This window comes from Danio rerio, chromosome 18 (genome assembly GCF_052040795.2).
Source record: "Danio rerio strain M-AB ecotype USA chromosome 18, GRCz13ab, whole genome shotgun sequence".
NCBI classification, from domain to species: Eukaryota; Metazoa; Chordata; class Actinopteri; order Cypriniformes; family Danionidae; genus Danio; species Danio rerio.
In genome coordinates this window covers 54,158,437-54,172,836 of record NC_141038.1, presented here as the reverse complement: position 1 = coordinate 54,172,836, position 14,400 = coordinate 54,158,437, and the positions used below count along the sequence as shown (strand labels likewise).

The window sequence follows — 14,400 nt, the reverse complement described above, 5'->3', positions numbered from 1 at the left end:
CGGGTCCTCCAGGCGCGGGTAAACACTAGACGGCATCCAGCTGCGCACACTCACATCAATATAGCATCATTTTTGAGACACTGTACAGCAATAACTAATATTTGTACATCACAGTGAAGGCTGGGTTTAGGGTTGGAGTAGGCGTAGATGGTAATAAAATACAATTTAATGGGTAATTTAATAACTAACATGATTATTATTATGTATTAATACTGTAATAATAATGATAATACATCACTGTAATGATTGGGGTAGACGTTTATAAAATACAAGTAATGAATAATTTAATAAATAAAATAAGTAAGTCTAGTTAACTTCCGGCTACAGCTGTATCCCTTTTAGCAACCGCAGGCGCGCCTCCATCTTTAAACCCCAGAGAAGCGCTTCCGCTCCGCACCGAACACACAGAACCCGGTTTCACCGAAACATCATGAAGGATTAACGGCAGATCAGCACTTTAAAACCGGCAGAGCAGAGTTCAGGAGCCCCGAGCAGCGTCCAGCCCGCTGACGGCTTCATTCCCGCGCTGACACTCACGTAAACACGGCCGCAGCTGTTGTCCGCATCGCTTTTGTCCGCCGTTTGTCCGGTTCCTGCCCGGTTTCTGCCTCCCGGAGCCCGGAGATGACCGGAGGAAGATGTCGGTGTCGGGACTGAAGGCCGAGCTCAAGTTTCTGGAGTCCATTTTTGACCCACATCACGAGCGCTTCAGGATCATCGACTGGAAACCGGACGAGCTGAGCTGCCAGTTTAACGTTACCGGAGAACAGCTGCTCATCATACACTGCAATATCACGGTACACACACACGCAGTATACAGTAAACACTCTGAAAACACACACCGTACACTAAAAACAAACTCCACACACACACACACACACACACAGATAGCGCACTACGTATACACACACCGTGCACTGTAAACAAAAACACGCACTGAAAATATACACCGTACACTTAAAAACAAACTACACACACACACAGTTAACGGACTACGTACACACACACACACACACACACACACACACACAGTACGTAGTAAACGCACACCGTACACTGTAAGCAAAAACACGCACTGAAAATACACACACTCACACACACACACCATACGCTGAAAACACAGCACATACACAATAAATACACACTGTACAGTAAACACACTCTAAACACACACACACATGCACTCTCTGAACACACCATACACTGTAAACAAACAAACAAACAAACAAACACACACACCATACACAACTAACACACTCGGAACACACACACACACACACACCATACACTGTAAAAACACACACATCGTACACACTGGAAACACTCAGAACAAACATCATGAACACACACTAAGGATCGAACACAACACACCTCTGATCACACATTTAAACACACATGCACTGTACAGTAAACACTGGGAACACACTGTACACACACACACACACACACTCACTGAAATACACTGTACAAACATGGACAACACACACACACTGTAAACAACAAACTCACTGATCATATACACACTAAACACACACTCTTACACAGTTAACACACTGCACACACACTCTATTGCAACTTACACACCCCGTACACACTGAAAACACTGATTACACACATACTGTAAGCAACACACACACACACACACACACACTGATCACACAATATACAAGCAGCACACTAAACAAACACACTCACTTTTTACACACACACACACACAACACAGTAAAGACACAGTGTTTACACTGAAAACACACTGTAAACATGTACACAGCATACAAACTGAACGCAAATACTGTAAGCAACATACTCTGATCACACAACATACCACACACACACACACACACACACACTGATCACACGTACACTATACAAACAATAAACCAAACAAACACTCACTCCATACACACACACCCATACACACACCCATACACACACCTAACACCGTAAACACACACAGTAAACAAGTCACCTTGCACACTGAAAACCCACTGCGCGCGCGCGCGTGTGTGTGCGTGTGTGTGTGTGTGTGTGTGTGTGTGTGTGTGTGTGTGTGTGTGTGTTTTATGTAAGTTCCTGCAGGTGTTGTTTTAGAGCTGTTAAATGGAGGAATGTTGATAAGAACACACTGTCAGTCAAATATTCACGCGCACACACACACACACACACACACACACACACACACACACACACACACACACACACACACACACACACACACACCCCTCTTCTTTGATCACTGCAGTCGTCCACATTTGCAGTCAGCAGATCTCTATAAGTGGATCATACACAGCATGAAGATCAGCTCCTCTCCGTCACTCTAGATGAGTAAATCGAGAGTTTGTCTTCAAGAATAGATCAGTAAGGGTTCCTACCACGTCTGGAGATGCTTGAAAATGCTTGAAGTTGAATCTGGTGGCCTAGATTATTTTGTGAGTGCTTGAAGTTGTCATTGTTCCAGAGTGTTGGCCATCTATCTTGCTGAGTCCAGAATAATAATGAACTGTTTAAATAAACTAAACTAAAGTCTTTCAGGGCAGACGCTGTCCTCAGCTCTCCAGTGCTGCTGTGCATTGTGGGTAATGCTGTAATCTTGCTCTTTCAGGAGTCGTACCCGTCCACGCCGCCCATATGGTTTGTGGATTCGGATGATCCGAGTCTGACTGGAGTGCTGGAGCGTCTGGAGGAGGTCAGGAGGGGAAGCACACTGGTAAAGCACTGTACTTTTACACCGCTGCTTACCACAGCATGCTTATTGTAGCATCTTCAACCTTAAAACTGCATATAATGCTGCCATACACGATAAAATACAAGCAAATCCCGACCATCCGCTGACTCTCTGTTTTAGGAACGGTTTCATGTTCATCGATGATCAAATTGAAACAGCTTGTATGACTTTATCAGTGTTGTTGTTTGTGTAAATATATCGAGTGAATGATTAAGAAATGGTCGTGATTGTATGTTAAAACTGGAAGTGTTGTCATGAAAATAGCCAATGCTGCTGAAATTAAAACATAAATAAATTAATAAATAAAGGCTTTCATATTGGTTGAAAATGGGGCGAGGCAGTGGCGCAGTAGGTAGTGCTGTCACCTCACAGCAAGAAGGTCGCTGGTTTGAACCTCGGCTCAGTTGGTGTTTCTGTGTGGAGTTTGCATGTTCTCCCTGCGTTGGCGTGGGTTTCCTTCGGGTGCTCTGGTTTCCCCCACAGTCTAAAGACATGCTGCAGGTGAATTGCGTAGGCTAAATTGTCCGTAGTGTATGAGTGGATGAGTCTATGAGGGTGACAGGCCCAGTCGACAGGCCGGCTGGAATGTGTAAAAAATAGTCTCTATCATATGGAGAAGTCTAAAATGGCATGTTCCAAAGAGCCGAACTCGCAACCACACAGGACTACAGAAGAAGAAGAAGATATTGGTTGAAAATGTGAACATTAGAACTGTGACTCGGTAGAAATGTAACCCCAAGAAGAATTAGCTAGAATAATCTACTATTCAGAAGGATATAGTCTCAGTAAATGATGACAGAATTAATCATTTGAAGGAATTCATTTAGTCGAACACAACACAGATGCTAAATATCATGCCTCTTTTTTAAATATGTGACATTTCTTAAAATTATTAATATTATATAATATTAATATAATAAACACAACACAGGAAATGAAATCATATAAAAGTGTAACAATTTCAAACAGAAACAATTGTGATATTTAAGAGTATCAAATGAAATAAAATACAGGAAATAAATAATATTCTCATTTTGAAGCTCTAGATCAGGGGTGTCAAACTCAATTACTGGAGGGCCGCAGCCCTGCACAGTTTAGTTCCAACCCTGCTCCAACACACTTACCTGTAGGTTTCAAACAAGCCTGAAGGACTCAATTAGTTTGATCAGGTGTGTTTAATTAGGGTTGGAACTAAACTGTGCAGAGCTGCGGCCCTCCAGGAACTGAGTTTGACACCTGTGCTCTAGAATATAGGTGTCAAGCTCAGTTTCTGTAGGGCCGCAGCTCTGCAGTTTTACTCCAACCCTGATCAAACACAGCTGAGGTGTTCAAGACTACTAGACACCACAATCAGCTGTGTTTGATTAGGGTTTGAGCAAAACTGTACAGAGTTGCGGCCCTCTAGAAATTGAGTTTGACACCTGTGCTCTAGTACTAGTTTTTTGCTGCTTGGTTCATTCTATCTTGTACATTGTAAATTAACCAGCGTTTCAATTTATAAATGTGTTTGCTCATGTATATTTCTTTCTTGCATAGTTATTATACCCAAATGACTAAAGAGTTCTGAGTATTTCTGCCTAGAGCTTCTATAGTGGTCCACAGGACTGCATGCAGTTCAGTGTGTGCTGCTTTTTAAATATGCATTACTCTGTTGCCTAGCAACTTCCTATTGGCAAATACATAACTTTACTTCATATGTGTGTCTCTCTAAACAGCATATTCAGATATTCAGTGCCTCAAAATACCCATATTTAGTAACTTTACATTAATAGGCTGTATTGCTAAAACATTTTATATTTAGGGTGATGATGACTTAATTAGTATACCTACAGACATTCAGGCTTAAATTTAATTTCTCAACAGAAGCTTTGAATGTAAGTAGGGCATGACAGGATGAAATCTTGCATGAGAATGTTCAGTATGACTGTGATGGTAATTGTAGCAGTTGTAGAATTCTGGTAGATCAAGCCTGCACATACTAGATCAGCCAGCTGCAGTTTATAAGAGCTCAAAGAGGATCCAGGTATGAGTTGACTCACTAGTGTGCACTCAGATTACATTAGCACGCTGTGAATGTTGTGTAACGCTCGACTTCATTACAGCGTCGCTAGGCTGGTAATTACTGTTTACTGCTGTTCAAAACATCATGAGTACAACACCTGCTCTGCTCCAAACCACTGCACCGTCTTTAGATTATACACACGTGCTGAATATTACTGCATTCACCCACACCGAGAGAGCTGCAAATGAGGAGGTATGATTTAAAGAGTCCCGTTTTTATTCACTTTCTCATAATGAAAAGTCTGCAAAGCTTAGTGCAGTTCTGTTCTCACTAATGAAAAGAAGGATTCTGAATGGAGTCACTGGAGAATCAGTCAAGTCACCGGAGAATCAAGAGAATCAATCGAGTCACCAGAGAATCAAGAGAATTAATCAAATCCCCAGAGAATCAATCAAGTCACCGGAGAATCAAGAGAATCAATCAAGTCACTAGAGAATCAAGAGAATCAATCAAATCCCCAGAGAATCAAGAGAATCAATCAAGTCACCAGAGAATCAAGAGAATCAATCAAATCCCCAGAGATTCAATAGAGTCCCCAGAAAATCAATGGAGTCACCGGAGACACAAGAGAATCAGTAGAATCAATCGAGTCACCGAAGAATCAGGAGAATCACCAAAGAATCAAGAGAATTAATCGAGTCACCGAAGCCTCACCGGAGATTCAAGAGAATCAATCAAGTCACCGTAGAATCCTGAGAGTCAATCGAGTCACTGGAGAATAATGAGAATCAATTGAGTCATCAAAGAATAATGAGAAACAATCGAGTCACGGAAGAATCAAGAGAATCAATTGGGTCACCGGAGAATCAATCAAGTCACCAGAGAATCATGAGAGTCTATCAAGTCACCGAAAAATCAAGAAAATTAATCGAGTCACTGGAGTCTCAAGATAATCAATCAAGTCTCCAAAGAATCTTGAGAATCAATTGAGTCACCAAAGAATAAAGAGAATCAATCGAGTCACCAGAGAAACAATCGAGTCACCGAAGAATCAAGAGAATCAATTAAGTCATTGGAAAATTGTGAGAGTCAATCGAGTCACTGAGGAATCTAGAGAATCAGTCGAGTCACCGGAGACTCATGAGAGTCAACCGAGTCACCGGAGAATCAATTGAGTCATTGGATAATCAGTCGAGTCTCAGTTCATGATTCACTAGGTACTCGATTGATTCTCTTGATTCTGCGGTTACTTGATTGATTCTCCAGTGAATTGACTCATCTGTGATCATCCGTAAATCATGAATTGAGGCATTGATGAATCGTAAATTGAGGCATATATTATAATAATATAAGTCATTATATTATTACATAGTTTTTTTTAATCTTGCATTAGTGTAAACCTGCTGTAGGAGAATTACAAAACTAATTTAGGCAAATCTCTGCTAATATGGCAGAATTAGATCACCTTAAAAGGGATAGTTCACCCAAAAATCTCATTACTCCAGTCTGTCACATGAGACTTTAGGAATCTTAATGTTAAACTGTGTGTGTGTGTGTGCGTGCGTGCGTGCGTGCGTGCGTGCGTGCGTGTGTGCGTGTGTGTGTGTGTGTGTGTGTGTGTGTGTGTGTGTGTGTGTGTGTGTTTTGAGGGAGCGTCAGGGCTGTTGATTGGACGGCTCTCTTCATTCTCAGTCTGGTATTCATTACACACACGTGAAATGTGATCAGCTTCTGTTGTGGTTTAGTGACTGAACGCAAACACACTGACGACTGAAAGAGGAGCAGCTGATCTTGATCACGGAAACAACAGATCTGGTGCACAAATTACCCATAATGACCTGCTAATCTCACACACGTGACCGTATGCGCATACACACAGAACAGCTCAGCATTATTAAAGCTCCTGTCAGAATAATTACTGCTTAGATATGTCAAACAGTTGTAGTAATAGTATTTGGCCTTCAGCTGAATGTTAGTGTGGCTCCATCATACTCACTGTGCCCTCATGAGTGTGTGTGTGTGTGTGTGTGTGTGTGTGTGTGTGTTTTCAGCTCCTGCAGCAGCTGAAGAGGCTGATCTGTGACCTGTGTCGCCTCTATAATCTCCCTCAGCATCCGGATGTGGAGATGCTGGACCAGCCGCTGCCTTCAGGACATCATACACACGACAGAAAGGTCAGCATTATTCACACACACACACACACCTGCAGGACACTGAGCGTACGGTGTGTGACACAATTAAACCATGATCATACACCAATACTGAGGTCTAAAGTCCAGTGAACTCATTAATTATGCGTGATCAGGGTTCAATTAGCCAAAAGCTGAAGACGGACACACACTTGACTCGGATTTTCAGCACACTCAGTTGGTCTTCTTGCTTGGATTGCACTGTCATAACGTGTGTGTGTGTGTGTGTGTGTGTGTGTGTGTGTGTGTGTTTTATCCTGCAGCTGGGCACGACAGATGAGGTGACATCAGAGGAGGAAGAAGAGGAGGACATGGGAGAGGTGTGTGTGTGTGTGTGTGTGTGTGTGTGTGTGTGTGTGTGTGTGTGTGTGTGTGTGTGTGTGTGTGTGTGTGTGTGTGTGTGTGTGTGTGTGTGTGCGCAAGTTTCTCTGTGTTTATCTGTGAATGGTTGTTTGTTTCTCTTTGTGTGCATGTGTGTGTTCTTTACATGCACTCATGCTTGTGTGTGCGCATTCATTTGTGCTTGTGTGTGTGTGTGTGTCTGCAGGACATTGATCTGGAGCACTATGAGATGAAAGAGGAGCCGGTGGAGGGGAAGAAGTCTGAGGATGACGGGATAGAGAAGGAGAATCTGGCCATCCTGGAGAAGATCCGCAAGACCCAGCGGCAGGACCACCTCAATGTAAGTGCGCACTCGGTAAGGGCCCTTTCCTTCTGCTCCTCTCCTCTTCTGTTCTGGGTCGGTGTTCAGATGTCTGCCGGGTTTATAGGTTGTTGTGTGTCGTGTTGTTCTAGGGAGCTGTGTCTGGATCTGTTCAGGCGTCTGACCGCCTCATGAAGGAGCTGAGAGAGATCTACCGCTCTCAGAGCTATAAAAACGGTAATGTGCATTACTCAGACTGCTGGAGAGACGCTGCTGCTGCTGTTCTCTGATCAGTCTGTATCCTCTGCTGTTCTCTGATCAGTCTGTATCCTCTGCTCCAGGAATCTACTCAGTGGAGCTGCTCAATGACAGTTTGTACGATTGGCACATCAAGCTGAGAACGTAAGTGTGTGTGTGTGTGTGTGTGTGTGTGTGTGTGTGTGTGTGTGTGTGTGTGTATATCGTGATTGTGTGTGTATCTTGATGATGATTGTATGTCTGTGTCTTAATAATGATGATAGTGTGTGTGTGTCTTCATGACGATGCTGATGATGGTGTGTGTGTCTTCATGACGATGCTGATGATGATGGTGTGTGTGTCTTCATGACGATGCTGATGATGGTGTGTGTGTGTGTTCAGTGTGGATCCTGACAGTGCGTTACACAGTGATCTGCAGGTGCTGAAGGAGAAGGAGGGAATGGACTACATCCTCCTCAACTTCTCCTATAAGGTGAGTTTCACCTGCTGAAGTGGAGAATATCAGGGTTGTGGATGAACTGAGCAGTGATGGGAGGGAAATGCGAGTGTCATGTTTTCACTGTAACAAGTTCGTTACTTGCGTTCTTACCATGTGTGTTTGGCCAAAAAATACATTTTTCATTATGCTGAATGTGATATTAATTAAATATGTAAATGTCATTTTGAAAAAGTAAATAAAAACACGAGTCATTCATATTTACAAAGATTTAAAGCAAAGTGTTTGATTTTATTTCTTTATGCAAACCTCAAGTCCATGATGTTTTATAGTTGGTGTGTGTGTGTGTGTGTTTGTTCAGTAATCCAAGTGTTGCCTCCAAGCGTTTCTCAAATGCAGTTTAATGCGGTATTAATGTTTTTGTGAAATACTATTTATAGCAGGGTGTTTTTAGACTGTCGTTCATTTCTACTTATTATATTTGTTGCTTTAAAAACTCTTAGTTCTCCTACAATAATCTATAAATGTTTTGCACAGTGCCTGTGTGTACAGTCTAAATGAGTTTATTTTTTTCAGGATAATTTCCCCTTCGATCCTCCATTTGTACGTGTAGTGTCTCCTGTTCTGTCTGGAGGGTAAGATTTATATGACTTTTACTAACGTCCTTATTTGCATGTAGAAGAATACATTTATTATTATCATTTATTATTATTATTATTTATTGTTGTTTTTATTATTTATTATTTTGTTATTATTATTTATTATTTTGTTATTATTATTATTATTTATTTTCATTGATATTATTATTATTTATTTTTTGTTGTTATTATTATTATTATTATTATTATTATTATTTATTTTTGTTGTTATTATTATTTATTATTTTGTTATTATTATTATTATTTATTTTTGTTGTTGTTATTATTTATTATTTTGTTATTATTATTTATTTTTGTTGTTGTTATTATTATTTATTATTTTGTTATTATTATTATTTATTTTTGTTGTTATTATTTATTATTTTGTTATTATTATTAATATTATTTATTTTTGTTGTTATTATGATTTTTGTTTATTCTTTATTATTTTGTTGTTGTTGTTGTTGTTATTATTATTATTATTTATTATTATTATTATTATTATTATTAATCACTATTATTCAGTACCTTCAGGATTTTGTGAGGAAAAAAACGTAGCTAAAATGATTGATTATACGGAGAGTTTGTGCAAAACATCTTTTTTTATTGTTTTGCTGTGAAAATATACACGTTTACATGCCTCAATTATTACAATTTTATCTTTTGACCTAGAGAATTATTGATTACAGTAATTTATATAAAGGAAACGCTAAGAGAAACTAGAATTTACCCATTGTGTGTGTGCGTGCATGTGTGCGTGCGTGCGTGTGTGTGTGTTGGGTCTGGAATGTTCTAAACTGGTGGTGGTTGTTGTTGTCAGGTATGTACTGGGAGGAGGAGCTCTGTGTATGGAACTACTCACTAAACAGGTCAGACTGGGCTTTACTGGGCTTTACATGTGTGTGTTCTGCGGATCAATCACTGACTGCCTCATTGACTGTGCTTGTGTGTGTGTGTGTTCTCAGGGCTGGAGCAGTGCCTATTCCATCGAGTCTGTCATAATGCAGATCAACGCCACTTTAGTCAAAGGGAAAGCGAGAGTGCAGTTTGGAGCCAACAAGGTGAAAACACACTGTCTGCTCTCTGAGGATGAGGATGAGGATGAGGATTGTGTTTGTGCAGCAGGAGTTTGATTGTAGTGTTTCATTGTCACTGTAACTGGACAGAAAATACTAGAACAATAGGTGTTTCAGTCGATTATACTAAATACTGTAGTGTTTTTGAACTATACTGTAGTAAAGTGTCTTATATAGCATAACTGATCAACTGCAATAAATACTGTAGTATACTACCATACTGTGGTTGTTACCATAGCAACTGTAGAATCACCACAACAGATCAATTACTGTAGGTGTTGTGTTACCATAGCAACTGTAGAATCACCACAACAGATCAATTACTGTAGGTGTTGTGTTGCCATAGCGACTGTACAGGTTAGCTGGAGTACTGTATATAGTAGTGTACAGTGAGCTCTGTAGTGTGTGCTGTATTAGTGTTGATGTGTGTGTTCTGGCTGTGATGCATTAATAGTTGTGTGTGTGTGTGTGTGTGTGTGTGTGTGTGTGTGTTTTCAGAATCAGTACAATCTTGCCAGAGCACAGCAGTCGTATAAATCTCTGGTGCAAATCCACGAAAAGAACGGTGAGAAAACAAATCATTGATGTATTGATGTCTGGAAATGGAGAATCTGACTTTAATTTCACACATCGCCAGGGTTATAATCAGACAATAGCAGATTTTCGTTGTTTTATTTTCGTTTTTTTTTTTTTCATTTTAGTATTTAATTTTTAGTTTTTTTAATGGCAAGACTCTGCCTTTAGGTTCAGTTGTCCAGCATTGATTTGAAAGTGTGTGTGTGTGTGTGTGTGTGTGTGTGTGTGTGTGTGTGTGTGTGTGTGTGTGTGTGTGTGTGTGTGTGTGTGTGTGTGTGTGTGTGTGTGTGTGTGTGTGTGTGTGTGTGTGTGTGTGTGTGTGTGTGTGTGTGTGTGTGTGTGTGTGTGTGTGTGTGTGTGTGTGTGTGTGTGTGTGTGTGTGTGTGTGTGTGTGTGTGTGTGTGTGTGTGTGTGTGTGTGTGTGTGTGTGTGTGTGTGTGTGTGTGTGTGTGTGTGTGTGTGTGTGTGTGTGTGTGTGTGTGTGTGTGTGTGTGTGTGTGTGTGTGTGTGTGTGTGTGTGTGTGTGTGTGTGTGTGTGTGTGTGTGTGTGTGTGTGTGTGTGTGTGTGTGTGTGTGTGTGTGTGTGTGTGTGTGTGTGTGTGTGTGTGTGTGTGTGTGTGTGTGTGTGTGTGTGTGTGTGTGTGTGTGTGAGATTTCTCCAGGCTGGTACACACCACCGAAAGAAGACGGCTAAATGTGGAGATGGACAGAGTTTCTCCTCTGCTTTCTCTCTTCTCCTTCTGTCTCCGTCATCCCTTCATCAGCTCTGCAGAGATCCGCCATGTTTCCACACACACCAGATCCAGTGACATCTGACCGCTTCTGTACATTCCTGAGTCCTGAACACACACACACACACATATAGAGTTGCACTGAACTGCAGGAGTGTGTGGATGAACATCTCTGATGATAGTGTTTGTGTGTGTCTTCTGGGATCTGCGAGGAGACCCATAATGCCTTAAAGAGCAGGATTGTGACTGATCTGAGAGCAGCTCTTGTTCCAATGTTCTCCTTCACCCGTCAGCGTCTCCTGAACCCTATGCAGTGCACTTGTTAGGGCTGATCTGTGTTCTTCAGACAGGAGCTGTTATTCCTTCTTGACGTTTGGACTTCAGAGATGAAGCGTACTCAAGCCGCTCTGCTGTGCTTCTGAATGGGAACACTGTGTGTGTGTGTGTGTGTGTTAAAGGCTGACTCCAGATCAGTTCCTCACTCAGACGTTCACTCCTCTGCTGTGGTTCATCTGTCGGCATGCTTCACCTTTACTGCAGTTCAGTTTCCTCTTGTTCGGTGTCATTTTGACAGACATGTACAGAACCGTTTGTAAACTTGCATCAAGTTTATGAATAAAGAATTTTAAGAAATGCAGGAGTGTGTGTGTGTGTGTGTGTGTGCGTGCGTGCGTGTGTTGATGCTGTTTACACATTTAATTCAAGAAAGCTGATTAAGGATCAATCACTGTTAGCAAAGCACGTTCCACGCAGTGTGAATGTGAGCCGTATGAATGAAACTCTGACGGACAGCATCTGCCCCATGATGATCACATGACCTACCTGCATCAGTTGCATTGCTTTACTCCCATATTCATAAATTCTCTCGCAGGGCATCATGGGATAGCGCATCAGATGCACACTTCAGAATCAGGCCAGAAGTGGTAAGTCTTCTCGCATACTGTTTTTCCAATTCTATAAATTCAGACAGGGGTCACCATTCTCGGTCCTGGAGGGCTGGTGCCCCAGTAATATGATGTATTATGCTTATTCTTTACAGTGAACACTAATGTTTATTTCAAGGCATTAATTACATTTATTACATTGATATGAGATTGCCAAGCTGATGTGTGTGTGTGTTGTGTTGTGTTGTGTTGTATTTGATATGACAGAGCAGAATCTGCAGTGTTTAATCTGCTGTGCTGGAGCTCAGTGTCCAACAGAGGGCAGCAGCACACCAGCATCATCACAGTGAGTCTCCCACACACACACACACACACACACACTGAGCTCCTCTTTCTGCTCAGACTGATCTCAGTGCAGTGTTTACAGACAGTAACAGCGCGCTTTTCTGTCAATTCTTGAATATCTTCAGTGTGTGTGTGTGTGTGTGTGTGCAGCAGTCTCTGTGCTTCAGTTAATCCTCACCGGACACACACACACTGTGTGTGTGTGTTTGAATCTGTGTGCGTTTGAATCCTCATGGTGTGTGTGTCTATTTGTGTATTCATTATATGTGTTCATGATGTCTATTCTCTGTGTGTGTGTGTGCTTATAATGCATGTTTACGATGTGTGTTTGTCCATGGTATGTATACATTCATGATGTGTGCATGTTCAGGTTATGTGTGTGTGTTAAGGTTGTGTATTCTTGGTGTGTTTGTGTTCATGATGTGTGTGTGTGTGTGTTCAGTGTTTATCTGACATTCAGATCCACACTAGTCTAAGCTCCGCTGGGTCTGTAATACACTGATAGCAGACACTGATGGACACTGCCCTGACACACACACACACACACACAGTCAGTATTGGTAATTGAATGTGTGTGTATGAGCTGTGGTTGTGCTGTGCTCGAGCCGCTCTGTCTGTCCTCTCAGTGTCTGCTGTGCTGCAGATAAGAGAAGATCAGATGATCAATATGATGTAGATTCATATCTGACAGCAAATAAACATTCACTTATCAATAATAATAATAGTAATATAGTCTGGGTTGGTGTTGTAAGTTACACTGTAAACACCTTGTCATAAACTGCAGCACATTTGCTGTTATTTTACAGTCTTATTTCTCTAGATTTGATCTCTTATTTTAATTCAAACTACTAAAATGTCAGTAAAAGTCACTTTGTGAAATTGTAGAGTTGAATTATGAGCATCAGAAGTGGACAGAGCAGAGATCAACATCCCATAATGCAGCTCACCCCCACAAATAAACACAAAACACAGCTCTTGAGATCAGTCAATATCTTCTGTATGTCTGTCTCTGGACTGCGTCAGTAATAGTCATTCCCTGATGACATCAGAATCAGCTAGATTTGTTGAAATAAAGGTCTGACACTGTCATTAATCCAGTATTAATAATCAGTGAATGTCGTTCCTGCTGGTAGAATCTCTCGAGGAGCGTCTGTCAGTAAAACACACGGCTTCAGGACAGAGCTGCTCTGTTTACAATGCTCAATATTTAATCTCGCTCTGAGGATGGTTGCCATTACACGGATCAGAGTCGACAGTCAGAATGAATGAATTAAAGCTGTCATAACACACAAATGAGCTTTATCACACTCTGACTCTGAGTTAAACCCCAATGAAAGATGGAGAAAAGAGCACAATCACTGCTACAAAGACATCTGACACTGAACGACACAAATACAAAAGCTAGATACACCTATATACATATAAATTTCACATATTTCCCAATTTAAAGAGTGCGTATTATGCAGAACTCACTTCTATGTGGGGTTTAAACCCAGTTGTGTGTGTGAAGATCTCCAGCCTCTAATGGTGAACGTGTATTAACTGTGTTTATTATAATCAGACTTGATGCAGAAACACTGTGATTGACATTCTCCCTTTATACGTGTCATCAGAGGGGGAAAGCCCCGCCCACTAGTCTCCCTCATTAGCATAAACAGCCCTGAGTGAGAAGCAGCCGTCTGTCCATTAGCCAATAGAGTGTAGAATCTGCTGCTGTGCTCATGCATATGCATCTGTAGCTCCGCCCTCTTCAGAAAAGAGCACAATCTCATTTGCATTTAAAGCGACAGTCACCAAAACACCACAATTAGGATCAAAGCCTGAAAGGGTCAGTTTCAGAGAGCTGGAGAACATTATCTGTGTGTGTTCTCAGCTCACACACACACTCTAGACACAG

The 14,400-nt window shown here is 41.3% G+C and overlaps 1 protein-coding gene across 8 annotated transcripts in view; it reads left to right on the top strand.

Annotated features, from left to right (window-relative positions):
* The window catches only part of ube2q1 (ubiquitin-conjugating enzyme E2Q family member 1), a 76,151-nt gene extending 64,240 nt beyond the window's left edge, over positions 1 to 11,911 (top strand). The window contains exons 1-13 of one of the 8 annotated variants that reach the window (XM_087292017.1): positions 368 to 797; positions 2,603 to 2,707; positions 6,779 to 6,901; positions 7,180 to 7,236; positions 7,464 to 7,598; positions 7,712 to 7,796; positions 7,901 to 7,961; positions 8,199 to 8,289; positions 8,830 to 8,888; positions 9,712 to 9,760; positions 9,857 to 9,952; positions 10,466 to 10,532; positions 11,196 to 11,907. In XM_087292017.1, coding sequence (XP_087148143.1) covers positions 639 to 797; positions 2,603 to 2,707; positions 6,779 to 6,901; positions 7,180 to 7,236; positions 7,464 to 7,598; positions 7,712 to 7,796; positions 7,901 to 7,961; positions 8,199 to 8,289; positions 8,830 to 8,888; positions 9,712 to 9,760; positions 9,857 to 9,952; positions 10,466 to 10,532; positions 11,196 to 11,359 — 1,251 coding nt within the window. In that variant the 5' untranslated portion in view covers positions 368 to 638 and the 3' untranslated portion in view covers positions 11,360 to 11,907. 8 annotated transcript variants of the gene reach the window in all.
* Positions 11,912 to 14,400: the final 2,489 nt, after the last annotated feature.